The following is a 27,504-nucleotide window of genomic DNA, read 5'->3' as shown; positions in this document are numbered from 1 at the left end:
TTGCAATAGCATGCTTGCTAAGTAAATCATGATAGACCCATCCCACAGGCTTCTCTGTAATTATTTAAAGTCTTACTGTAAAATCTGCGGATGTAGCTTAGTTGTAATACCCTTGCTTTGCATGCACAAGGACTTGCCTTCATTCCCCTTTCTTCCCAAAGAGCCTTATAAAATGGTGTGGAGAACAGAAGAGAGGTGTGGGTATGGGACTGGGGGGGGGGGGGCTGGGATTGGGATGTAAAATGGTTAAGTAAATAAATACATGGAGGAAAAGATGGTGTGTTCCCAAGTTGTTAAGAAAAAGGAAACAATGTGAATGTTTGTCATTTGGGAATTTCTGAAAACAACATATAAAGTATACACACAGGAGTTAAAGCTCTATACTTACCTGGAATTATCTTAACATTGTATGGTAAATGGAAGGGAAGCTAAGTACATACGGTTATGTGCTTACTACTATTGGAGTAAAATGAACAGAATCAGATGAAAGTATGTGCAGGATAGGCCTCATGGGTAATGGAATGGAAATGGTCACATGCACTGTTTCCAGAGATAGTAACTACGTATCTTAAAGACGGTAGAAAAATGAAGAATGTACATATATGCTTATCAAAAAATTTAAATGTTTAAGTTGTATTGTAAAAAATGTTATTCATAAAGTAACTGGAAAGGACAGGATATAAAAACATGTGTACATCATGAGCGGGTATTATAGAAGAAACACTATGTATGACGTTCACAAGCAGGACTAGAAAGCTCTCTACCAAGAGGAGATTGTGGGTGACTTTGATGATTTTTTTTCCCTCAACTGTTGTTGCTAGGTATTTTGCAGAGACTGGGGTAGAGTTTAAATTCAATTATTTTTTTTTCATTCCTAAACTTTTATTTCCTAAGAACTTACTGAAGTTGGACCCAGCTGACAGATACTTGACAGAGCAATGTTTGAATCACCCTACGTTTCAAACCCAGAGACTCTTGGATCGCTCTCCTTCTAGGTCAACAAAAAGGAAACCTTATCATGTGGAAAGCAGCACACTGTCTAATAGGTAAATATTCCCTTCTAAGGGAATACAAATGCAGTCATGGTCTTACAAGTAGGTGGAGGAGGTGGCTTCTAAAATTATGCAATTAGAGAAAAGAAGGAAAGCCCTCTTTATTCAAAAATATCTTCCTCATGCTTATTGCATGATTCAGAACTATAATTACAGAGTTGTGTAGGACTCTTAAAGACCTTATTATATTTAACAAGTATATGATGAAACTATGTATTTGCTTGGAAAGGAAGTACTGCATTTGAGTTAGCAGCCCAGGAGGTTTCTAGCATCAAAGACAGCTTTAAGACCTAGCAGATTCTGTGTAAATTACAGAAGAAGAGGGTTCTGGAAAGGGAAAGAAAACACTGAACACGTGTGTGGGGAACTGAACAAAACTGAACCAAGGCATAGGGAAATAGTCATCAATAATTAAAAGAAGTACATTTTGAAAGTGCTTTTTGAGCATGATATTTAAAAATATTTGTTTCTTTCCCGGGCATACCTGTAATCCTAGCACTGAGGAACTCATTGGGTAGTCAAACAAGCTTCAGTACTTGCTGTGTTCCTCCTGAATGCCAGGATCACAGGCTCATCACCACATCTGGCTGAAAACTGGTTTCTTGAATCAATCAGCCAGTCAATCAATCTCTATCTCCCTTCTTCCCTGCCTCCCTTTCTCCATCTCTCTCTCTCTCTCTCACCCCTCTTTTACCTCCTCCCCTCTATTGAATTAGTCAGATTGCCTTTCCTGTCCTGACATTCTCCAATTATGTTGCTGCATTCACAGGAGAATGGTGTTCCTTCATCCTCCAGAACCCAGTTTTGTCATCTGAAGATTTTTAGATATGGGATGTAAAAGTAGTTTATTTCACTTTAAAAAAATGAAAAACAATGAAGCTTTTAAATTTTGATTACTACCTCCCCCCCACACACACACACGCAGAATTTTCTTCCGTATATGGAAAATTATTCCTAATAGATTGGAATATTGCAAGGTCAAGACCTAGTACTTTGAGGCCTGGAAAAGCAGCCATAAATTAGGAGAAGCGTTGGTCCTGTTTTGCACTGCTTAGCTGCAAAAACACCATCTGTGTTGCATTTACTCTTCAAGACAGCTACTTGTGATGGCACAGCTTTCAGCTGTTCTTAGCTGGTTTGTTCACTGTTAACATCCACAAGCTTTCAGTATAATAACCCATGAAGGACCTGTCATCATTTGGTTGCTCCTTGACACTTGGGTGATTGACATTATTCCTGTATCTTTTCTGGGATTGTGCCCAGCTTGGTCTGGGGCTTTTAGTCTCCCTTCTTTCTACTTGAATTGCTACATGACTTCTCTAATTTAGATTTACAAAGAAAATGATCACAATGATGTCAGGTTTGGTAGACCAGTGATACATTTGTTAAGTTGCACTCTAGTCATCAGTGCTATAACCGGTAGTCTGAAAGAAGGCTGTATATTAATTAGTTTTACAGAGACTAACTTGACAGGAATTGTGAATAAATAAAAATTTCTGGAAGAATTCATTTTCAGGTCTTTGTGATATGTTGAATATATTACAGGGAAAGTCCTAAGTGTTTTATCTTTTAGTACTCTTCCATCATCTGAGGCCTTTCTCCCCACTCTTGTCTGTGGTCCATACTTATTCTGTAGAAGCCTAGCTTGCCAGGAATATGAATTCTCCTTCTAGACAATTTTAGATATGTTCACAACACTGTATCTATTTGTTGCCGCTCACATACTCCTCTGCCTTGTTCCTAGAGAGTGCACTGTCACCCTATATCCCAAGTCATTTTCTCTGTAGGAGGCAGTGGACTCAGTCCCCTGCTGTCACCTTCAGGCTCTTCTGAGGTTTTTCTCACCGCGTGTGTGGTGTGATGTCATTTTGGGTGTGTTGGTCCTTCTCAATGATGCTGTTTACCACCTGCCCCATATTAATATAGTTTTGTGCCTCTGTCTCTCTTTGCTTGTTGGTTTGCGGAATGTACCAGTCTGGCCTTGAACTTGTAGCTTCCTTCATCCTCCTAGGTGCTGAGACTAGAGGTTTGTGTCATCATGCCTGGCTATTTTTGCTTTTCAGCTTATTTTAAGTAAACATATTAATTGTCTATCCACTTATCTACTCTGCCAACCATTTGAGAGTGATTTATAGCCATACCGTTGTACACACATGTAATTCCAGCACTCAGGAAATGGAGGCAGGAGAATCAGGAATTCAAGGGCAGCCTTGCTCAAGTTTGAGGCTGATGTAGACTATCTGAGGTCCTGTCTCTAAAACAAGCAAGTGATTGAATGATGTAGACATCAATTATTTTTAAGTAGTTAGCAGATTAATACAGATTCTTTGCAGTGTGTCAAAGGAATCTAGGAAATTTTCTAAACTGCTTTTTATTGTTGTGCTTTGGCAGAGCTCCAATGTGAAGGTAATGTGATGCCCTTCCTACATAGGAATTATTCTATCTAAATCTCTGAGCTTCCAATTAATCCTAAAATGGAAACATGGAGACTAACTATTTAAGATATATATACATACATGAAAATCTGGACCTCTGACAACTCTTTCTGCCTTAATTTTATAGCATCCTTTCTCTTATATGCTGTGAGTGTATGTAAGATTGCATGGTAGCAAGTAGGTTTCTGTAGAAATAACTTAATGGTTCTAGCAGCTCTAGCAGCTTTCCTCAGTGCTCTCTGTTCCTTCCTGGTCCTCATTTAAAGTTAAAGCACTTCTGTCATTGCTACATCTTTGCCCTCAGAGGAAAGGGAGAAAATATGATTCCAGGGAGAACTTGAGTTAGGCACAAGGAGCCCTTTGGAGGGATTGAACTAGGACCTGAGTCAGGGGTGCATGGCCAGGAACAAACAGGGAAGTCTGTCTCCACCACCACCCCATCCTAGCCGTGGTCTCCTTTTCCCTGTGTTACTTCTTTCTCCTGTTCAGTCCTACCAGAAGATAAGTCAGCTAGGTACATAGGTAACCAATCTGAAGGAGAAAGAACAGCTGGATTGGAGAGTTTGCTTAGCTGTTAAGGGCTAGGCTCAAAATCAAAAACACGATTGTTTCTAACAAAGTAATAAAATGCCCACTAGTCATCCAGATATGACACACAGACTGTATCATCTAATAAGACCTAGCCACTTTCCTTTCATCTGCTAAAAAAAGAACTTATCCTTCATCCCAACACGAAATTCTCTCTGGCCAGGAGCTTGCCCTTGTACCTTTTGAAATATGCCACAATAAACCACCCTTTCTTTCTTTCTACCCTTTATCATATACGTATGTGTCTGATAATTTTTTTAACATTCCTGCAGTCAGTCTTGCAGACCCTATTGTGTATGCACTGTATTTTATTGATTTGGAGCTATGTTCTGTACTTCATTTAACAAGAAACAAAGCATGTCTTTCCTTTGTAATTCTTTTCCAAATCTGGGGAAACGAGAAGGCATAGTTTTGTGGGTTGACATTCTTATTAAATAGCAACAACAGCCCAAAGGACTTTTCTTCCAATTAGTGTCTGGTGGGAAAAAACTTTCAAATCAATCGATCTTCACCAGTAGCAATACTTGCAACATTTTCTAAATTTACTGTAAAAAGAGAAAGCATTGCTTAAATCATTACTTACTTTGAAACCTATGTCAAGCCACAATCTCATCCTTTGATTAGTTACAATACAACAAACTGATTTTTCTAGAATGCCATTTTCCGTTTTCAAAGAGAAGACAAGATTTCTCTCTGGGCAACTATTTGTGTATTACACTAGGTAGAAAATGAAGCTCCAAGTCCTAAAGAAGGGCTCGGTCACTTTGGAATAATGAAGTGTGAAATGAAGAAGGGACTAAATTGTGTCTTTTACCAAGCAATTAGCACTTAAGACCCTGTGTTCCAGTATAGGATTCCTGTTAAGTTTACACAGAAATATCTGAATGTTAGTGATGCATTTCTGTTTAATGTACAAGGAGCTATCTCAAGAGCCCCAAGTAATTGCCACTTCTCTAAAACATAAGCACAGATCATCATGTTTTCCAACAAACCTCACTAGTCAGTTCCCATTTCTCTCATAGTGTCATTTTCTTTTCCATCACTAGAGTTCTCACTTGTTGACTATACAGGCTAAAGATGAGATGTTGCCATGTGTGTATAGGTTCGGTGAGTGTGTCTCTGAGGCAGCCTACCGGTTTTACAGACAACATGAAGTTCAAAGGACACAATAACCTTCAAGTCTAAGTATTGCCTTCTGACATTCACACAGCTAAAGGAGTTGTCATCAGTCGGCTAGCTCTATTATTCTTATTAGCTATTTCTGTACCAGACAGTCATAGCCAAAGCATGCTTTACCTGGTTGTATCAGTGACTGTGTTGGCAGCCAGCAAGTTAGACAAGTGCTTAAGGATGCCAAAACAACTTCATCAGGAAGTGCTTTATTGTTCAGTGATTTACTCTCAGAAACTTGCTTGTTATTGATAGGATCATCTTTGAGATGATCAGTGATTGTAGTCATTTGAGTGCCTGCTTTTTCACCTCTTTAGAAAAATTATTCTTTTTTAATTTTAATTTTTATTAATTACAGTTTATTCATTTTGTATCTCACCTGTAGCTCCCTCCCTCCTCCCCTCCCAATCCTACCCTCCCTCCCCCTTCTCTACCCATGTCCCTCCCCTAGTCTACTGATAGGGGAGGTCTTTCCACCCTTCCTTCTGATCCTAGTCTATCAGGTCTCATCAGGAATGGCTGCATTGTCTTCCTCTGTGGCCTGGTAAGGCTGCTCCCCCCTGAGGGGGAGGTGATCAAAGAGCAGGCCAATCAGTTCATGTTAGAGACAGCCCCTGTTCCCATTACTATGGAACCCACTTGGACACTGAACTACCATGGGCTACATCTGTGCAAGGGTTCTAGGTTATCTCCATGAATGGCCCTTTGTTGGAGTATCAGTCTCAGAAAAGACCCCTGGGCCCAGATTTTTTGGTTCTGTTGCTCTCCTTGTGGAGCTCCTATCCTCTCCAGGTCTTACTATGTCCCCCTTCTTTCATAAGATTCCCTGCACTCTGCCCAAAGTTTGGCAATGAGTCTCAGCCTCTGCTTTGATACCCTGCAGGGTAGAGTCTTTCAGAGGCCTTCTGTGGTAGGTTCCTGTCTTGTTCCCTGTTTTCTCCCTCTTCCGATATCCATCCTCTTTGTCTTTCTGAATGGGAATTAAGCATCTTAGCCAGAGTCATCCTTCTTGTTTAGTTTTTTTAGGTGTACAGATTTTAGTATATTTATCCTAAAAATTATTCTTTTATAATATCTCTGTCTCTCTTTCTCTGTCTCTCTCTCACACACACACACACAGTATTCTTTTCAATCAAACCATTCCTTTTATCCTCCCAACAAATCCCTTCTTCCTAAGCCCCTGTCTAACTTTCATTTCATGTGTGTGTGCTCAGTCTGCTGCATATAAATATGGTTGCCTTCATCAACATGTAAGGGGTTGTTAGCTTGAGTAGGAGCAATGTACCAGTGGCTACACCACCAAAGAATATGACTATCCCTCTCTCTGTAACCTGTCAATGTCTAAATAGCTCCTTTGGGAGGGTAGGGCCTTAGGTCTCCTGCATTCATGATGGAATATTGATGGGCCCAGTCTTTTGCAGGTAACCACCGCTATTATCATGCAACAATCATGTCAGATCCAGAAAACAGCAGTCTTTCCCATCCTCCAGCTCTTACATTCTTTCCACTCTTTCCTTCACAGTGTCCCTGAGCTATTCAGGTGTTTTAAGTATATTCTTTCTATCTTTTACTGTTTGTTTGCTTATTTGTTTTAAACATTATACCGTTTGTCTCCTACTAAAGAAAACTGATCTGACTGTTTTTGTCTTATAGAAACCCATCCAGCAAGGGTGCTGCCTTACAGACTCACCACAGATCCAACAGCAAGGACATTCAGAACTTAAGTGTGGTTCTGCCCAGGGCTGATGAAGGCCTTCCTGCAAATGAAAGCTTCCTAAATGGAAACCTTGCTGGAGCTACTCTCAGTCCAATGCATACCAAAACGTACCAATCCAGCACCCAACCTGGGTCTTCCAGCAAAGATCTCACAAACAACAATCTGCCACACCTTCTCAGCCCCAAAGAAGCCAAGTCTAAAGCAGAGTTTGACTTCAATATTGACCCAAAGCCTGCAGAAGGCCCAGGCACAAAGTACCTCAAGTCTAGCACTAGATCTCAGCAGAACAGGCACTCGTTCATGGAAAGCTCCCAGAGCAAAGCTGGCACACTGCAGCCTAGTGAGAAGCAGAGTCGGCATAGCTATATTGACACCATTCCCCAGTCCTCCAGGAGTCCATCTTACAGGACAAAGGCCAAAAGCCACGGGGCACTGAGTGACTCCAAGTCTGTGAACAACCTCTCAGAAGCCAGACCCCAAATCACGGAACCGAGTACCAGTAGATATTTCCCATCTAGTTGCCTGGACTTGAACTCTCCCACCAGCCCAACCCCCACTAGGCACAGTGACACGAGAACTTTGCTCAGCCCTTCAGGTAGAAACAATCGAAACGAGGGCACCCTGGACTCACGGCGAACCACCACTAGACATTCAAAAACCATGGAAGAGTTGAAGCTGCCTGAACACATTGACAGCGGCCATTCACATTCACTATCTGCACCCCATGAATCATTTTCGTATGGGCTAGGCTATACTAGCCCCTTCTCCTCTCAGCAACGCCCTCACAGGCATTCCATGTATGTGACCCGGGACAAAGTGAGAGCTAAAGGACTTGATGGAAGCTTGAGCATAGGACAAGGGATGGCAGCCAGAGCCAACAGCCTGCAGCTCTTATCTCCACAGGTACCACTTAGCATTTTGATCTGTCTGGTGGCTTATCTTGGAAGTGTTACAAGTACTATTTATAAAGGTTTTCTCTACCGAAAGTAATCTTTGGATTATCTCTATTAAAAATAATATAGCTGTGTGTGATGGCACATAAACATACATATCCCGGCACTTCCGTAGCAAAGACAGGTAGATCTTTGTGAGTTTGAGGCTAGCATGGTTTGCATAGTGAGTTCCAGGCTAGCCAGAACTACATAGTGAAACCCTGTCTCAAAACAAATAATACTTATTATTTAAATATTTAAATCAACTGTTGAGTGCTCAAGACATCTCAACTTTGGTTTTAGCAATCTGTTTCTCAAATGTTCCTTTCTGACATATTTTGCTGACAGACCATTTTTTGTTGTTGTTGTTGAAATTGGCAACACGGATTAGCTTTAAGCTATTTCAAAAACTTGGGGTGTTTTTCTCTAATGTTTCTAAAGCACATTTGTTTAAACTTTGTTGCTAATACCAAGTATATTAACTGAATTTTAAATTTATCTTAAGTGAGATAAATTTAGCCTCCAGCAAGGGTAAATGATAACTACCCAGTCTTTTGTATTCTTACAAGATTTTTAAAGTTATGTATGTATGTGTATATCTCTGTCTAGGTGTGTGCACATAAGCATAGGCACCTACTGAGGCCAGAGATATCACATACTTTTGGAGCTGGAGTTAGAAAAAGTTGTGAGCTGCCTGACATGGGTTCTATGAACCAAACTCGGGTCCTCCGTAAGGGCAATGAATGCTCTTAACTGTTGAGTGGTCTCTCCGGCTCTTTGGTTTTTTTTTAAATGATTTCTTTACTAATATGTCTATGTTTATGACATGGGCCAGGGATATACATGTGGCATGCATATGGAAGGATAACTTTGTGAAGTTGGTTCTTTCTAGCCATCTTCATGTGGGTTTTAGGGATCTCACTCAGGCCATCAGGTTGCCTTGGTAAACATTTGACCTCTTAAGCTACAAAATCATCAAGGCCTGCATTACTAGAGCACTGGCTATGAACAGGCATAGAGAACAGGGAGAAATCACTGTGAGCAGGAGCAGTCTGCAATGGCTTCATTGCAGCTAACAGTCTGGCCTATATAGACAGATGAATGGCTGAAGAATGAAGCTGAGCTAAACACCGCAAGAAGCCCTGATTGGAAAGATTTAATTAAAGCATCCCTGTCATTTTGAAGTATGTTAACTGACAGAGGACGCTTGGTGACAAATTATTTGTACAAATACTGTAAAACTTTATTCCAGTCTCCATGCAGAAGTGTGCTTGTGTATCAAAAGAAAGATGGAAGCACTTGTACTAGTCCAGCCTTGGCCCTGTTAGAGGCTCCCAGAGGAAGTAGAATCTGAGCATATACCTCTGGGGAGGTTGAGGTTTCACTTGGGTAGGAAAATGGTAGCAGCAGGAAAGAGGAGTAAAAACAGGGAAAGTGTTCCAGGAAGACATGATGCTACATGAATCCCGACTGCTTTCACATTGTTGAAATAAAAATGTAAGAGCTGAACAATTCTCACATGAGGTGAGGAGAACATTCAGGGTTGAGTGCCAAGAGGAAAACAGAGTGGACCCTAAGGACCACACAGAAGTAGACACAACAGGACTTGCCAGTTGCAATATTGGAAGAAGCCTTCAGGGTTTCTTTCCTAGGAGCTTCTTTTCAGAGTTGGAAAGGGAATTTTTAAGCCCCTTAATCCAACAGTTTTCCTCTCAGATGAGGCTCATAGGAGATGGGTGAGCTGCGCAACCTTCCACAACTGGTAGTTCAAAGTAGAGCTAGGGTTCTGAGGCAGTCTACAAGCCCCCAAGTATAAAATGGTGGCAAGATGGCCTGGTGCCCAGTTAAGGGTGGGGCAGGAGAAGAATATTTGCAGGGCCTTTAAATGGAGTTATGAGAATGCTCAGAAGGGGTCCTGAGAGCTCACTATAAGATAAAAGAACCTGGAGTAGCTAGAGAGATGTCTAGGACACGCCCATTGCCTATCGAAGGGAGTTAGAAGTCAAAACAAGCAGATTGTGTTGACATTAAGGCAAGTGTAGAACAAAATAAAAATAAAAGGCAGCCTTCCTTGAAAAATGAACAAATGAGTGGCCCTCCGAGAATTTCTGTGAACATTGTAGTCATAAAGTAATTATAAACAATTTCTGAGGATTAGCACAGATCCAGCTGTTACTTAAGTCCAGTTCAGGACATGCAGTGCCAAAGCCTTAAGAAAGACCACAATTGAAGGCTAGAATGTGGCTGGAAGGATTGAAAGGTGACAAGAGCTGTGAGTAAATCATGGTGCTCATTCTCATGTAAAGTATTGTGGCTACTTTCAAAAGCATCAGGACTCTCACTAACTCATTTCCCAAAAAAAAAAAAAAAAAAAAAAATCTTTCTCTGGACCTTTGTCAACAGTACAGGTGGCAAAGGAAAAAAAAAGAACGGCTGCACCAAATGAATTTCTTTCCAGAATTCACTAAATATGGTGGTGGGAAGGAAGGGGGAAATACCAAATCTTATTATAGTTTTTAAATTAAAACATCCTATGCATATCACCTAGGCTTGAGCTAATACGTTTTGTGCATAATATGTAGACGCTGAATGCAGCCAACTCCTTAATCCTCCTAACCCAGAGTAGAAAGTGTGATGTGTTTTTCCTTCTTGGACACTAATAAAGACCCACTGCTGTACTGGGGTTGTGACTTACCCTACATGAGATGGAGCCAAGCACTGCTCTAGAGCATCTCTAGAGATAGGCACCATCATGACCATATCTAAGAAATACATTTAACAGATTAACTGCCATACTGGAGAAGACAAAGAGAGCAAAAAGCACCATAGACTACAGGAGTTGAGAACTCTTAAGACAAAAACCATTATGAGGGATTATTCTATTCCTTTTTACATTCACAAAACATTTCTTTTCATCTGCATCTGCTGTGTAAGTCTCCCAGAAAAATACTTTGGCCTCTGCATGTTTTCTTCCAAAGGACTCAGCCTAAAATCTGTAAGAGTACTTGTGGATGGGCTGGTAGAATCTCTTGGCATAGTGCTGCGTAGAGCTGTTATTGTCTAGATAGAAAAGTGATTTCTTTTGTTGTTTTAAAATAATTAATTGAACTATTTTCAGACTAATGCATTCCTTACTTGCCTTAACTTTAATGAGAATATCACTATCTGTTAAAAATTTGTGGGACTTATTTTACATTCATCAGATACTTTACTTTTTTATGGAATGAGGTATGTTGAAGCTACCCCATGATTTTTATTTTAGCTGGTTAAGGTCCGAGCTATATTAAATGAAGACTGTGACGAGTTTTCATCCCTAGAGATAGGTAGTTTCTATAAATCTTTTTGAATTTGATTTGCAGCCTGGAGAACAGCTCCCTCCAGAGATGACTGTGGCGAGACCTTCTGTCAAAGAGTCCTCCCGAGAAAGCACCTCTTCATTCCACACCCGTCAGAAGTCTGAGGTCTGAACTCTTCAGAGTTGCTACATCTTATAGATTGGTCTTATAGATAGGTCTTTACAGCCTAGCTTTTAAACTTTATCCATACCCAAATCTCCCATAAGTTAATTGAACTGACTTAGAAAGTAAGTAGTTTTCTTCATGACATAAGTGTGAGTTTTCCTTCAAAAAGATAAAAGAAAAAAATAGGCACTGGTTGGACTTTGTTGTAAGCAGCACTATCATCAATCCATGGTTGAACTTTTATAACATTGTTTCCTGCCTCAGGGTGGAGTGTACCATGACCCACATTCTGAAGAAGGCGCGGCTCCCAAAGAAAATAGGCATCTGTACAATGATCCTGTCCCAAGGAGAGTTGGTAGCTTTTATAGAGGTAAGCCCCTCCTCCCATATTTAATAGAATCTTCCTCTGTTTTCTGCTGAATACATCACCTTTCCTTGTCCACAACTATTTTTTCACTGCCCCAGCAGACTTCAGATCAACAACATTGTCTGCATTGTCATCATCTAACAGTTCTCTTTGTTACTAGTCTCACCATTATCATTTAGTCCCTTGTCTCTTCTGTCTAGAACTCTGATTGGTTTCTGTCTCCAAGGCACCCATCCAAAGAGTCCTCATAATTCTATTTTGAAGCTAGATACTGACCATATCATTTATTCATGTGACATTTACCCATGTCACTTTGTGCCCAGCACAGTTTGGCCTACCATACATCTTTAACCTGCCACCCATATGCGTAGTATGTCTACATGTAGTTGATAGCTATGAACACAGCTCAACACCAAAGTATAAACATCCATAAAGCATGAGAATTTTTAAAATTATATGTATTATCTTTGAGGCTAGGGGCACTGAGGCCACCTGTGGAGATCAGAGGACAGCTTGTAGTTCTTTTTTCACCATGTAGGTCCTGAGGATCAGCTCAGGCAATGAGACCTGGTGGCAATCATCTTTACCCCGATAGGCTATTTTCCCAGCCACATATATAAGGGGGAGTTGTTTTTTTGTTGTTGTTGTTTTGTTTTTTTTATTTTTATTTTGAGACAAGGTCTTACTGTGTAGATCTCGGTTGTCTTCGTATTATTCATATAACCCAAACTGGCCTCAAACTCAAAGAGATTTGGTTGTCTCTGCCTCCCAAGTGTTGTGCGTAAAGGTGTATGCCAATACACCAAGTTTGAGATTTTTGAAACTTTTTTCATTGTGCATTTCTAGAGTGAGAGCATTAGAGAGGACAATGTGATATTATAATGCCAAAAGTGTAAAAATGCCTAGAATATGTTAGTAGATAAGACATATAAAAATATCCATCCCTACTCTCACTTTTACAAAAGAGATTCCCAGGAAGTGTGATAATTGTCTAGAGCAGTCAGTTAATGATACTAGAGGAGAAAGAAATAGAGCGGTATCACTTTGGCCCCACTACCTCACAATCAGGCGCCAATTACTTAGCTTTAACTTGTTGAGAGGCCTTTGAATGCCTTCCTATTGACATCAGGGTAAAATCTCAATTCCCTGAGATGACATGCCAGGTTATTTGTGATCACACCCCTGTGCTCCACTCTGGCTGCTACCCACCCACCTCCATCCACACGCGCCCAACCACAGCTGGGCTCTTTCATGACCTGGAACACCCCACTCTCCTCCTGGCACCAGTTGTTTTTCACCGTTTTCTTCCAGCGTGACAGTCTTCCATGCCCTACTCCAGAAGCATTTCTTCTCTGTTTATTTCATGGTACCTGTTCTTTGTTCGTGATACAATGCACACCACCTTGCACTGGTTCTCTGTGTTTCTCTCATGTACTCCAACTTCTCAGTACGGAGCTAGAGATCAGGGCTAGAGTGCTTGCCTGGCATGTGTGAAATTCTGCATTTGATCCCCAAAGAGAGGGAAGAGGAAAGGAAAAAAAGGAGGCAGGGACTGCTTGACATGGCTTTATAAATAGTTACAAATTGAATTAAAGAAAAACTTCAAGGCTAGCTTTTAAAATACACTTTATTGTTAAATGGATGACTAAAACATGTTGTTGGGGTTCTGACAGTTTAGAAAAGAGCATATCGAGAAAAAAAAGCTTTGGAGTTGCAAATGTGTGATGATAAAGTAACAAATACTTGAGAATGCCGTGGCCTCAGTGGAGATATGAGCAGGGTGCTCAGGTGTATAAAGTCTGTCAGACTTACCATAGTCTTAACTTCTTCGTCTAAATAGCCTGACTTCCTGCTTTCTGTTGTTTTAGACAGCTGGAGAAGTTCAGTTGGGGCCAGGGACACACACACACACACACAAAAAAAAAAAAAAAAAAAAAAAAAACCCTGTTTGATCATTAAAATTAGGAATCTGAGCTAAATAAATGCATACAAGTTTTATTTAGGTATAGATATGTATTAAACAATTAGGCTACTATGGTCCCTCCCAGCTCTACCTTGGAAAAAAGTATTAGGCACTAGGCCTTTTAATGACACCATCCAATTCCATGATGACTTTAGAATCTTATAAGGCTAAACTTTTAATTCAGATTAAAGTTAATTAAATTTTTTGTCTTGTTCATGAGTAAAAACATCTTCAGTATAAGTTTTTCTTCTAAAATACTTTGTTATATGTACAGATGTTTATGGACAATATCCTTTTTGGGGGGAGGAGGGTCTAACAATTTAAACCAGATTGGCCTCCAGCTGACTTCTATCCTCCTGCCTCTATGTTTCAATGCTGGAATTATAGGTGTGTGTTAAGTAAAGTAATGCCTAGTAAAGGAATATTTTTTTATTTTATTTTATTTTTATTTTTTTATTTTTTTGTAAAGGAATATTTTAAGATAAGATGGAAGTAGAGATTTAAATCAATGAAATAGTCTTTGACTTCTAGAAATACTATTTTGGTTGCAAATGGATTGAATTGGTTAATATGGGAAAAGCACTTCCTTTCTCTAGCTCATAATCTATTCTGAGATTTGACAAGTAGAACATTTTAATTTTTAAAAGTTCAGTAATGAAAAAAAAAGTTCAGTAATGGAAGGGAAAGTTTCAACTGAATGAAACACTTGGAGTCATCTGTTATTTCAGTGATACCGGTAAGTCCTAGAGAAAAATAGTGGTTAAAAAAAGATAGATGTCTCCAGATCTATCTAGACAGATGTTTCTAGAATAGGCTCATTCTCTCATCTCCAGAGGCAAGTGAAATGATGTCACTTTTTGTCGTTTTTAATTTATTTTTAAGATTATAATATAATTACAACATTTCTCCTTTCCCTTTCCTCCCTCTAAAATCGCCTATTACCCCCACCTTGCTCTCATTCAATGTCATGGTCTCTTTTTCACTAATTTTAATTACATACATACATATGTGTGTATGTGTATTTACATATATATTCCTGAATATAACCTGCTCCCTCCATTTGTTACTTGTATGTGTGTTTTCAAAGCTGACCCTTTGGCACCTCTCTTGCTCCCAGATTCCCTTAGTTGCCTATAGTTCTTTGTGTAGGTTAAGGCCTCCTGGGCTTTTCCCTGTCCACATTGGTATATCCTTTGGTGTTGTCCTTGTTCAATTCATGTTTGGGAATGTTGGTTAGACTTCATGGGTGTAGCTTCTTATATCCCTAGGAAGCACAATTTCACAGCAAATTTCCTGATTCTCTGGCTCTTAAAATATTTTCACCCCCTCTTCTTCAATGTTCCCTGAGCCTTAGGTGCAGGGGTGTATTTTAGATGTATCCATTAGAACTGGTCTTCACAACTCTGTTTTTGATTGGTTGCAGCTTCTCTAGTGGTCTCCATCTATTGCAAGAGAAGTTTTCTTGCTGAGGGTTGAAGACTATACTTATCTATGGGTATAAGAACAAATGTTTATAGATTGATTGTAGTTAGGAGTTGTGATGATCTAATAAATCAGTGGTCATAGGTTCTCCTCCAAGAACCATGATTTCACTAGCACTGAGTAGTTGGCTAGGTTTCCAGTATGCGGCATGGTTTCCTCTCATTGAGCCAGTCTTCAGTGTAATTAGATGTTGGCTTTTGGCAAGGTATGCACATCACTACTGTACCGTTTGGGTTATTGTGCCATGCTGGTCTTTGATGTGGTTAAGCACCATTATAGCTGGGTAGGTGTCTTAGTTGGGGTTTTTATCACTGTGAAGAGGCACCATGACCATAGCAACTCTCATAAAGGAAAGCATTTAACTGGAGCTGACTTACAGTTCAAAGATGTAATAATCCATCATTGCCATGGTGGAAAGGATGGCCACATGCAGCCTGACACGGTACTGGAAAGGTAGCTGACAGTTCTACATCCAGATCAGCAGGCAGCAGTAAGAGAGAGAAACTGGGCCTGGCTTGAACATCTGAAAGACCTCAAAGCCCACCCACAGTGACACAGTTATTCCAACAAGGTCACAGAAAGTGTCACTTTCTGGTGACCAATCATTCCAGTCTATGAATCTGCAGGAGGCATCCTTATTCAAACCACCACAAGGAGTTTTGTTGCTGCCTCCCTCCTTTGGAAATTTGGATGGAACCTTCTGGTACCATGAAAGCCAATCCTCAGGAAGGGGACATTTAGGTCACTTCCAACTCAGGGATCTCTAGGCTCTGTATAGCAAGCAACCAGGACGTTGAAATGGGACGATTGCCAAGATAGGGGGTTAGGGAACAATAAAGAGGGAGAAAGCAGGGCATAAGTGATCTGATCAGGGAAATGAGAAAGGGGTTCTTTTTAAGGAAGGGAGTTGAGGTAAATACAGAAGGAGGTGGAAGGTGGATTAAATAACTAAGAATGTCTGAAAAGTGACAAGGAATCATACTATTAACTATTTATGTAAAACCTATAATACATGCATATAATTCTGTGTATAAAGGTATAGTTGTTGTTTTAAGACATTTTATAGTGTAACCCAGTCAGGATGACCTAGAACTGACTCTAACCTAGTCTGTCCTTGATCTCAAGTCAGCCCTTCTGCCTCAGCCTCTGGAGCACTTGAGCACTTCCCTTACTTGGTGTCACTGATCATGACATACAATGTGCATATGACTTTCATGATGAAATTTATAGAATGGTCAAGTTTAGAAATTGATGAAAACATGGTTACCCCTTCCCTCAAAGCAGAATCACTCAATAAATTCTAGTTCATATTTCTGTTTATTTTTTGTGCTGAGAATGTATAGAAAATTAATAATTTGTGCAAATGGCCAAATGTCCTTACAGTTTAAAGATCTAAGTGGCACACCCTTCCATTGTCAAGGATTATAGTGTAATTTGTGTGTCCCAGTATACATATATTGTTAAGTACAATTTGGACTAAGAATAATAAGAAAGCCTCAACTTCAAATATCCAAAACTATGGTGTGGGGGAGGAATGGATACAATCGTCATACTTTAAATGATGTCCCATTTTAAAATGTCCTTAAGTACTCTGTAGCGTATCAGCTAACATCCCAGGTTTCTGTTTTGAAATCTTCATAACTGACTCCTGTAACTGTTTAAGCAGTTGAGGAGGGAAATTTGCCTAGACCACCTCCATACTCAGGAACCAGAAGTTCTGGAAAGGCAGATGAGGACTTTTACTTTGTTTGTGTCTAAGAAAATGCTGTAGAATAACATTAGAACTACTTCAGGCAACAATGTGCTTCAGTAATGCTTTTCTTGTCTTCATTCAGTGCCATCTCCACGACCAGACAATTCTTTTCATGAAAATAATGTGTCCACTCGAGTTTCTTCTCTGCCGTCTGATAGCAGTTCTGGTACCAGTCATTCCAAAAGACAGCCAGGATTTGATCCATGGTGAGTGTTTTGGTTTAGTCTCACTATTCCTTTTACTAACTGTGGATGGGAATTCAAGGATATGCAAGATAAACTTTCTAGTATTCCTTTTACCACTAGGCCTTTCTTTCTTAAGAATAGGGAAAACATGGAATGTTGAGGAGTTTTGTAATTTTTTCAAGGTCAGAAGTTCTATTCGCTAGCATTAAAAAAAAAAAAAAAAAAGCTCTGTAAGCTTTCATCATTTTCATTCATTCTTTTATTGACAGTGAACTTGGTACTGACACTTTGTATAGCCTTCTGTATGCATTGTCTCAGTACTCTTGGTTGCCCTTGGAAATAAGGGCTATTTCCATTTCATACACACTGAAGCTTGAAAATTAGAGAACATACCTGGTGCTGATCACCTGTAACATGGAACAGGGACACTAGCACTTCCCTCATAGAATCGTTATGACATTTGAGTGATATAATATAAAAAGGCAACTAAATAGGGCCCGGCGCTATAAGGGCTCATTAGATTAGTAGTTACGGTTATTGTGCCTAATGCAATTTACTCTTTCCATGGTTTGTTGACCATTTTGCTTTTAACTTTGCTCATAAATTTCCATACCTCTTTGTGATTGTTTTGTTCCCTAGTGTGTCAAAAACAGGTCTAGCTTTTGTTAGTTTTCAGTGTTGTCCATTTTCAGGTGTAGCTTGGACAAGCCCTGAGATTGATGTCCAAGTGTCAGAATACAGATATACAGAAGGAACTGTTTTCTCTTGGCTGTTGCTTAATACAATGGTGACAATCTAAAACAGTGAACGGTATCAGTTAGACACTAGCATAGTCCTTTGAAAATTAGGTTAGTCAGATAAAAAGTAACTGAAAGTATGAAGTGGCCTGGCATGGTAGTATTGGCTTATAATTCCAGCACTTGGGAGACTGAGACAGGAGGATTGCCAGCTTAAAACTAGCCTGAGATGTGTAGTGAGACTATATCTCAAGGCCCTGCCCCAGAAAAATAATTTGAAGTAGGACAGACATCATAAGCAATGGAGTGGTTTCTGGGATTTTGTTTGTGGTGTGTGTTTTAAGGGTTTGATTTGGTTTGGTTGTGGGGACCGAATAGAAATATATATGTGGAATTGGTTGTTTTGAACCAGAAGTGCAGTTGGGATGTTACTCTTTAGCCAAGACATCATCAAGTTGTCCTTGCTCTAATGTTTCTATTATGTGGTTTAAGAAAGTTCCAGAATCCGTAGCTGTGCATTGGCTCCTCTTTTACTCTCTACCCCTCCTGATAATGGCATGTCTTCTTCGTGTATCACATCTAGTATGATCTAATCTTTAATCAAGTTTGACTCATTTTGCTTTTTTCTTGACCAAGATCTCTTTGTCTTGCCACATTCTTCATATCTGAAAGAACTATGCATTTGATAACATAAACATAAAAGTATCATTAGAGAATCATGGTAAAATGCTATTCTTAAACTATCACATAACCTCAGTCCAGTGTGTTTCTGTAATAGAGCCACTTTAAATTTGTTCGGGAAAGAGAATATTTGTACACTGTACATATTTGCTGCAATAGAAAGATTGAAGTACTATGTCATATTTAAAAGCAATAAATAGATATTGTAGTCTAACATACAGAGCTGTTTTGCTGGCCCTCGTTGTTGTCTTGAACTCAGTTAAGAAATGGTAAATAAGCCAAAGTAGCTCAGAACAAGAATAGCCTTGATTTAGCCAGATTCATTGTCTTTACTAATAGGATGGCACTTCAGTTCTCACTTGGAAGCTATTTCTCCCTCCTTTGGCCCAGTTTTAGCAGTTAGTACTGAGGTCATTCGGATGATCTGTGGTTCCATCTAACAACACAGTGTCCATAGGGGAGAAGGATCACAAGCAATAGCTATGGAGCAAAGCATTTGTGTTTTTGTCCTTTCGCAAACCTCTGAAAATCCCATGCATCATAGCTATCCATTTAGAGTGCATGCCTATAAAATGAATGCCATTTACTTTATTATAGACAGACAGATAGATTAGAAAGATAAGATAGCTACGTAGCTAAATAAGATAGAAGACAAAGTCTGTAGTTTAGAAAAACTGCCATCAAATTTGGGCTAAAAATTGATACTTAAACTAAATTCATTCAAAGTCCAACTGGTGAAGTGAAGAACTGTGAAACTCACTTGAATAATGACTGTTTTTTTTTCCTTTTTTACAGAGTTATGAATATATTGTGTCCATTATAGCATGTCAGTCTATCTTACATTTTTTTTCTCATAGAATCATACATTGAATTTCTTGTGTCACACAAGAGCTGACCACCTTCGTTACTGCCAGGGGAGAGGTGAAGCAGGGAAAGTGACAGAGCAATGCCCCCTCCCCCCATCTCTCCCATTCACTCTCGTGTTGCTCACATGGGGATTATATTAAATTTCAAAAGGCTGACCCTGAAGTTTCAGCCCCACTGTTCTTCATCATGAGTCTGGGGGCAGTTTGAGTAAGATGTCAGGCTCCTTGGTTGATTTCTCTCTTGATCCCTAATACCTAATACAACATTCCATAAGCGTTGATTAGTTTTAAGTCAGTTTTTTGTTTGTTTTAATTCTTTCCTTGATTACAATGAGTCTTTGAACTTCCCTCACTCTCTTGACTCCCTTGGGAATAGTTCTTGAGCTAGATGTTACCCAAGGCGATGGTCTGGGGCACTAGCTGTATAACCCTTCTCAGAGTGCCCCTCTCTGAAATTTACGTGACACCCAAAGCTGCCCGCTGTACCAGGTGAAATTATAGGGGTCACAAATCCACATAGGGAAATAGTTGCCTCACTCTTGCCTCGTTGGCACAGTGCTGCTTGTTCAAGTCTCCTTCCTTTGTGTACCACACAGCTTTTCAAGTGCCTGTCTTCTAGGCAGCTGTCCTGTCTCCCTTTCACTTGCAGGCTTTTCTCTCTTTGGCTTTTCAGTGTATGTTTCTGTGTAGTTCTGCTTTCTTCTTTTGTTGTGTCTTCTCTTCTTTGCTCAGGCTTCATTTCTTCTGTCTTTTGAGATGAAAACATACTCATGCTCCAATCCTAGCTTTCATCTTGTTCAAGGGTAATTTCTTTTATTTTTTTTTATTTTTTTATTTTTTGTGCCTAGAAACTTTCCCTGCCTACATCTCAGCCCTACTACCTAGTGTGCTTCAGCTTGAAAATGCTTCACTCTTCATTCCTCCTGCCCCACCTTGACTGTAGTTTATCGAGTGCCTTAAAGACATCCCTGGGGAGGGGGGGCGGGGTTTGATTCATCCTCTTCCCTCTGTTTTCCCAGGACCAACTCTGCAATGACAAACTGCAAACTCTGAACTATTCTCCTGCCTGTTTTTGTTCTTGCCCTCAACTTCTCCAGCCTCTCACTTGCACATTACCTCATCCCGGCTAGACTTTTATCTTCCCAGGTAGAATTCTACTTCCTCCTTGCAGTAGTATCCCTTTCTTTCATTTCCTGCTAGCATAAAAAAATTTTTTTTTCTAATGCCTGTTTGCACCCCGCCCCAGACTGCATTCATGAAGGCAGTATTTTTCCCAACAGTACAGCACTGCATCTAGAGAAACTGAAATTCCCACCATCTCATTTAGACCCATGTAACCACATCTAACCCTTATAGATTTCTTTTGTTGTTGTTGTTCTGTTTTGTTGGGGGGGATTTTTTATAACTTTTTATTCACTTTATATCACAATTGTAGCCCCCTCCCTCATTTCCTCCCAGTCCCACTCTCCATCCATCCTTCCCACATATCCCTCTCCCCTAGTCCACAGAAATGGGGAGCCTTCCTCCCCTACCATCTGACCCTAGCCTATCAAGTCTAATTATGACTACCTGGATGCTCATCCTCTGTAGCCTGGCAAGGCTACTCCCCTCTCAGGGGGATGTGATCACAGAGCCAGCCACTGAGTTCATGTCAGAGATAGCCCCTGTTCCCCTTATTATGGAACCCACTTACTTAGAGACTGAGCTGCCATCTGTGGCTACATCTGTGCTGGGGGCGGGGGGGGGGGTCTAGGTCTCTATGCATGGCCCTTAGTGCATGGTCCTTGGTTAGTGCATCAGTCTCCGAAGGACCCACTGGGCCCATATTTGTTGGCTTTCTTAGTCTCTTAGTGGAGCTCCTATCTCTTTTGGGTCCTTGTATACCCCTGCTCTTCCATAAGACTCCCTGCACTCTACCCAAAGTTTGGCTATGGGTCTCATCATCTGTTTTAATACCCTGCTAGGTAGAGTCTTTCAGAAGACATCTACGGTAGGTTCCCATCATGTTCCCTCTCTTCAACTACTTCCAGTGTATATTCTCTTTGCCCTTCTGAATGAGAATTAAGCGTCTGCTATAAGGTCCTCCTTGTTATTTAGCTTCTTTAGGTCTGTGGACTGTACTATGGTTATGCTGTATTATATGGCTAATATCCACTTATAAATGAGTACATACCATGTACACCTTTCTGGGTCTGGGTTACCTCACTCAGGATGATCCTTTCTAGTTCCATCCATTTGTCTGCAATATTCATGATTTCCTTGTTTTTAATAGCTGAGTAGTATTCCATTGTGTAAATGTACCACAATTTCTGTATCCATTCCTCAACCGAGGGGCATCTAAGTTGTTTCCAGATTCTGGCTATTATGAATAAAGATGCTAGTAACATAGTTGAGCATATTTCAGATATATGCCTAGGAGAGGTATCGCTGGATGTTTCTGAGAAAGCGCCAGATTCATTTCCAAAGTGGTTGTACAAGCACCAGCAATGGAGGAGGGTTCCCCTTTCTCCACTCCTAGTCAGCATATAACTTGAGTTTGTGATCTTAAGCATTCTGATGGGTGTAGTATAGAATCTCAGAGTCATTTTAGTTTGCATTTCCCTGATGACTACGGATGTTGAGAATTTCTTTAAGTGTGTCTCCACCATTCAGTATTCCTCTGTTGAGAATTTTCTGTTTAGCTCTGTATTGTTAAATAGGGTTATTTGGTTTGTTGGTGTTTAATATCTTGAGTTCTTTCTGTATTTCCAATATTAGCCCGCTGACAGATACAGAATTGGTAAAAATCTTTTCTCATCTGTATGCTGTCATTTTGTTCTGTTGACAGTATCCTTTGCTTTACAGAAGCCTTTTAGTTTCATGAAGTACTGTTTATTACTGTTTATTAATTGTTGATCTTGGAGCCTGATCTGTTGGTGTTCTGTTCAGGAATTTGTCTCCTGGGCCAATGAGTTCAAGGCTCTTCCCCACTTTTTCTTCTAACAGGTTTAGTATGTCTGGTTTTATGTTGAGATCTTTGATCCACTGGACTTTACTTTAATGCAGGGTGATAAATATGGATCAATTTGCATTTTTCTACATATAGACATCCAGGCAGACCAGCACCACTTGTTGAAGATGCTGTCTTTTTTCCATTGTATACTTTTGACTTCTTTGCCAAAAATCAAGTATCCGTAGGTATGTGGGTTTATTTCTGGGTCTTCAGTTCTATTCCATTGATCCACCATTTTGTTTCTATGATAGTACCATGCAGTTTTTATTACTGTTGCTCTGTAGTACAGCTTGAGATCAGGGATAGAGATACCTCCAGAAGATCTGTTGTTGTACAAGATCGTTTTAGCAATTCTGGTTTTTTTGTTTTCCTGTATGAAGTTGAGAATTGTTCTTTTAAATTCTGTAAAGAACTGTGTTGGTATTTTGATGGGAATTGCATTGAATATGTAGATTGCTTTTGGTAAGATGGGCATTTTTACTGTGTTTATACTACCGATCCATCAGCATGAGAGATCCTTTCATCTTCTGATATCTTTTTCAATTTCTTTCTTCAGAGACTTGAAGTTCTTGTCATACAAGTCTTTCTCTTGCCTGGTTACAGTTATACCAAGATACTTTATGCTTTCTGTAGCTATTTGGAAGGGTGTTGTTTCCCTAATTTCTTTCTCAGCCCCTTTTGTCTTCTGTATACAGGAGGGCTACTGATTTTTTTGAGTTAATTTTATATGTACTGCTCTGAGTTCCCAGATTAGTTATAGTGTGGCTGGATTGAATCACAGAACTTGGAACTTATTAAGTGGTGCTTAAATCGACAATTCTAGTGGAGTTTAAGAACACCTGGGGTGCTCCTGGTCCCTGGGATTATAGATGTATGCCATTGTGTCTGGCTTTCGTGGTTCCGAGGGCAAACATGGGGCTTCATGCATGCCAGGTGCACATTCCACCAACTGAACTATATCAGTACCATCAAAGCTATATCCCCAACCCCCAAATACTCTGTGCTGTACAACACCTTGTTGATGACCTCTAGTTTATATTTGTTCACAAAAAATTAAGAAGGACTGGAGAGATGGCTCAGGGGTTAAGAGCACTGGCTGTTCTTCCGAAGGTCCTGAGTTTGATTCCCAGCAACCACACAGTAGCTCACAGCCATCTATAAGGAAATCTGGTGCATAATGAGATATTGTATATACATAATAAATAAGTAAAAATTTTAAAAAATTAAGAAGAATATCAATAATTCTACAACCTAGATAGAGCTTTTAAGCTTTGTTTGGTTGGTGGGTTTTTGTTTTTGTTTTTTGGTGGGGAGTCTTTTTTGAAAGAGGGCAATCTCACTGTGTTATCCACTGTCCCGCTGTTCTCAAACACATGTGCTAAAGTCACATTCCCACCTTAGACTCCTAGCTAGGAGTATAAGCATATGCCATAATGCTGCATTTCAAAAAAGTGTACGTAGGTGGCGCAGGAGTTAAGAACACTCATTCCTAAAAAAGATTCAGGTTTGGTTCCCAGTAAAAATGGTAGCTCACAACCATCCATAACCTCAGTTACAAGGAATTCCACACCCTCTTCTGACCTCCATGGGCTCCAGGCACACAAGTAGTACACATTCAGACAGACCAAACACTCAAAACCCATAAAATAAATAAACTTTAAAAATTAAATAAGTATTAAAAGTGCATGTGTAAACCTATATACCTTCTTACCATGTAGTTAGACTTATCTGGTGTAGAAAGCTTAAAATTATTATAATTTTACTTAATATTATAGTTTAAATATTCTTTCATGTCAGTGGCTATTCTTTGAAGCTGTGATTTATTTTTTAATATAATTTTTTATTACAATTTATTCATGTCATTTATTTTTAATGCCTTCATTGTGGTTTCTCCCATGCAACCAGTAACGGTTTATGTACAAGTTTTCTGGCTTACATATTTTAATGAAATAAGCTGGGTGCTGTTTTGGGTCGTATTTTCTTAGTTATTATATCACTTCATCACTGCTTGGAATTCTGAAGCCATAAATATAAATTAACTGTCACTTTAAATGATACTACCACTATTACTTTTAGAGAATATGTAAATATGTTAGGTTTTATTTTTTCAAGAATAATAACAGTTTAATTGCTTTTTAAAGAGTGTAAGCCAAAAACCATAGGAGTTCCCCACTCCCTCTTTTTCCTTTTACCTCCTCTTTTAGGAATTTTTTTTTGATAAGTGGATTTTTGTTTCAGGATCAATCTTGGCAGATAAGCTCAATCTTTCTGTGTCAGCCTCCTGAGTGCTGGGACTAGAGGCATATGCCACCACACCTGGTTTGTTTCCTGTTTTGAATATCTTCTATTTTTATTAAGATACCTAGTGTTACCTGTGGTATCAATCTTTTTAAATTTTATTCTGTTTATTCTTCTGTCATATATTACATCCTGAATGCAGTTTCCCTCCCTCCTTCCCTTCCAGTCCCCTCATCCTTTCTTTCTCTACTTCTCTTTAGAAAAGGACAGGCCTCCCATGGATATCAATCAAATATGTCATATCAAGTTGCAGTAAGACTAGGCAAAATTGCCGTTAAGACTGGGCAATGTGATATTAACCTATTTTCAGCTAAAATGATTATTACACACACATTGAACATACTGTCTTAAAGCATACATCATGTCCACATTTTTTCTTGAGTAGTTTTTTTTTGTTTTTTTTTTTTTTTTTTTTTTTTAGCTATAATAGGTTAAATGTTTAATAAATAGGAATTTTCCAGTTTGGAGCAAATTTTACTTTTGTTTATAATATTTCTATAGCAGCATTTTTTCTTGTGTTTAGTAACTTGGCAAGCTACTAATAATAAACTTGTTAAGCTAGTTTTTAAAAAGGTAAATAGAAAAATGAAGGTATTGAAAATGTTCTGTTTTTTTCCCTTGGAGAGTTACAAAGGACGCATCCTCTAAACCATGCATTTTCCAGAATCTCTAATTCAGAGACTTTCAGCAGCAGGAAAATGGCCCCAAAGAGCAGTTACAAATCATTTGTAATAGTGCTCAAATTGCTAATGTGATCAAGCCTGTGCCAAAGAACAGCCGTTCCCCATGCTGGTTAGATTAGGTTCCTCCCATGCTTTTTAGAGGACCTTTACCTGTGGGCTAAATACTTCCTGGCTGATGGAATGTGGTATCACACATTTTCAGCCTTCATTATGTTTGTCACACAGTGGCAAGAGAATGAATCAAAGATCCATATGATAAACATGTCTTCTCATTTAGGAAAAGTCCTGAAAATATTAGTCATTCTGATCAACTCAAAGAAAAGGAGAAGCAAGGTTTTTTCAGGTCAATGAAAAAGAAAAAGAAGAAAACTCAAACAGTAAGTACATGACTAATATGTGTATATATTCTATGGATATATTTTACCTTCTACATGGGACAGTCAGACTTAATTTCTTAATGTGAATATGTTCTAGATACTTCTTTCTGAAGTCTCACATTACCATCCTCTCTCAAACCCTTTCAGGATTCAGCAGAATCTCAAGGAATAGAAGAAATTTAATGTGGATGAGAAAATACTTTAAGCCCTCTCAATAAACTTCTTATCCATGTGACTTTTGAGTCCTGAAGAAAGAATGAAGACATGAGATTTGTTTCTCTTTGGGAGCATAAAGATATGGAAAAAAAAAAAAAACTTAGGAAATGGTTTTGGTTTACATTTAAATCTTGAGATTCAAATAACCACCATCCCTTATCCTTCCCTGGCTTCTGGGTTATCTTGTTACGAAATCCAATTTCATCTGACATTTCAGGGCTTGCTTTAGTCAGAAAAGGTGTTTCAATTATGATGGCATTGTGAGACAAGCTGCACCTCAGCTCCTGAGAGCTCTGCATCTGAACAGTGGGCCAGCTCCACTTGACTGGACTCATCAGTTTTTGGAACCATCCAAGCGAAATTCTAATCTCCCCGGTAATGAAAAAGCGGGGAGGAAGAACAAGCCTCCAGGACAGCAGTAGGGAGAGTTCACTCAAAAGAAGCCTGCCGTCCTTCAGTACCCTCCTACCTAAGTGACATGAGCCACTTTCAATAGTTTTGGTTTGGGCTTTAGTTTTATTTCACACAAGATTTACTCTCATTCATTTACAAGAGAAAACTGCCTAATCAAAATGGCCTGTTCACACTGGCTTTATCTATGAGATGAGTAGACTCAGTGTTTTCTCAGGCCCTTCAAGGCATCATGACAATTAGAAATTCTAGCTTGGTGGTAACGAAGGAAGACAGAGATGATTATAGGAAAGGGTGTAACTCATAGTAAGGCTGTGGGTCTCAGAGGTGGCTGAGAAATGTTGTGAGTAGTTTTTGTTTGGTCGGTTGTTTTATGACAAGGATGTGCATATTCAACAATGTGAACGGTTGTTTTGCCTGCGTATGTTTGTTCACTGCTTGTGTGCCTGTGACCACAGAGACCATAAAGAAGGCATTGGATTCTCTGGAACTAGAGTTAGAGCCATTTGTGAGCTATGCTGTAGATACGTAGACTCAAACGGGTCTGCTGAAAGAGCAAGCAGCCAGTCCTCTTAAAAGCTGAGCCATTTTTGCAGGCCCTGAAAAGTCGTTTTTAGGCCCCTTTAAATCTAGACCTTTGTAAAGCATTGTTTCACTTGCTTATCAAATGTATTTCATTAAAAAGAAATGATTTCAAGCCAGGAGTAGGCATGGAGCCTGGTATTGTAAACCTTTAACCCCAGCACTCAGGAGGCATAAAAAGGCAGATCTCTGTGAGTTCATGACCAGCCTGGTCTACAGAGTGACTTTCAGGGTAGCCACAGCTATATGATGAAACCTGTCTCAAACCACCATCACCACCACCAACAAAAGATTTAATTATGGAAAAAAAAACGTGAAAAAGACATCATTCTTAATCATGCCAAACCTACCACAGACAATATTAGAATTTTAGTATTTCTTTGTAGCTTTTTAGCCTATGCATACATTTATGGAGGAAAGGTGAGGTGTGCGTGTATGTGTGTGTGTGTGTAATTTGTCTTAAACAATAGTATCCCCATCTTAGTGTAGTTTTGTATTCAGGCTGTAACTGTGTGTGTGTGTGTGTGTGTGTGTGTGTGTGTGTGTGTGTGTGTGT

General features: G+C 39.5%; 1 protein-coding gene across 1 annotated transcript in view; it reads left to right on the top strand.

Moving 5' to 3' along the window:
- Positions 1-27,504, top strand: part of Cdkl5 (cyclin dependent kinase like 5) — a 181,832-nt gene that overhangs the window by 147,655 nt on the left and 6,673 nt on the right. Inside the window, exons 11-16 of the mRNA XM_055615721.1 lie at positions 895-1,046; positions 6,899-7,865; positions 11,254-11,355; positions 11,620-11,725; positions 17,003-17,126; positions 25,640-25,739. Of these exons, the coding sequence (XP_055471696.1) occupies positions 895-1,046; positions 6,899-7,865; positions 11,254-11,355; positions 11,620-11,725; positions 17,003-17,126; positions 25,640-25,739 (1,551 nt within the window). The remainder of the gene's footprint in view (positions 1-894; positions 1,047-6,898; positions 7,866-11,253; positions 11,356-11,619; positions 11,726-17,002; positions 17,127-25,639; positions 25,740-27,504) is intronic.

Source organism: Psammomys obesus, unplaced genomic scaffold (genome assembly GCF_907164565.1).
Source record: "Psammomys obesus unplaced genomic scaffold, mPsaObe1.curated_primary_1811, whole genome shotgun sequence".
In the NCBI taxonomy this organism is placed as follows: domain Eukaryota; kingdom Metazoa; phylum Chordata; class Mammalia; order Rodentia; family Muridae; genus Psammomys; species Psammomys obesus.
This window is presented reverse-complemented; position numbering and strand designations above follow the sequence as displayed.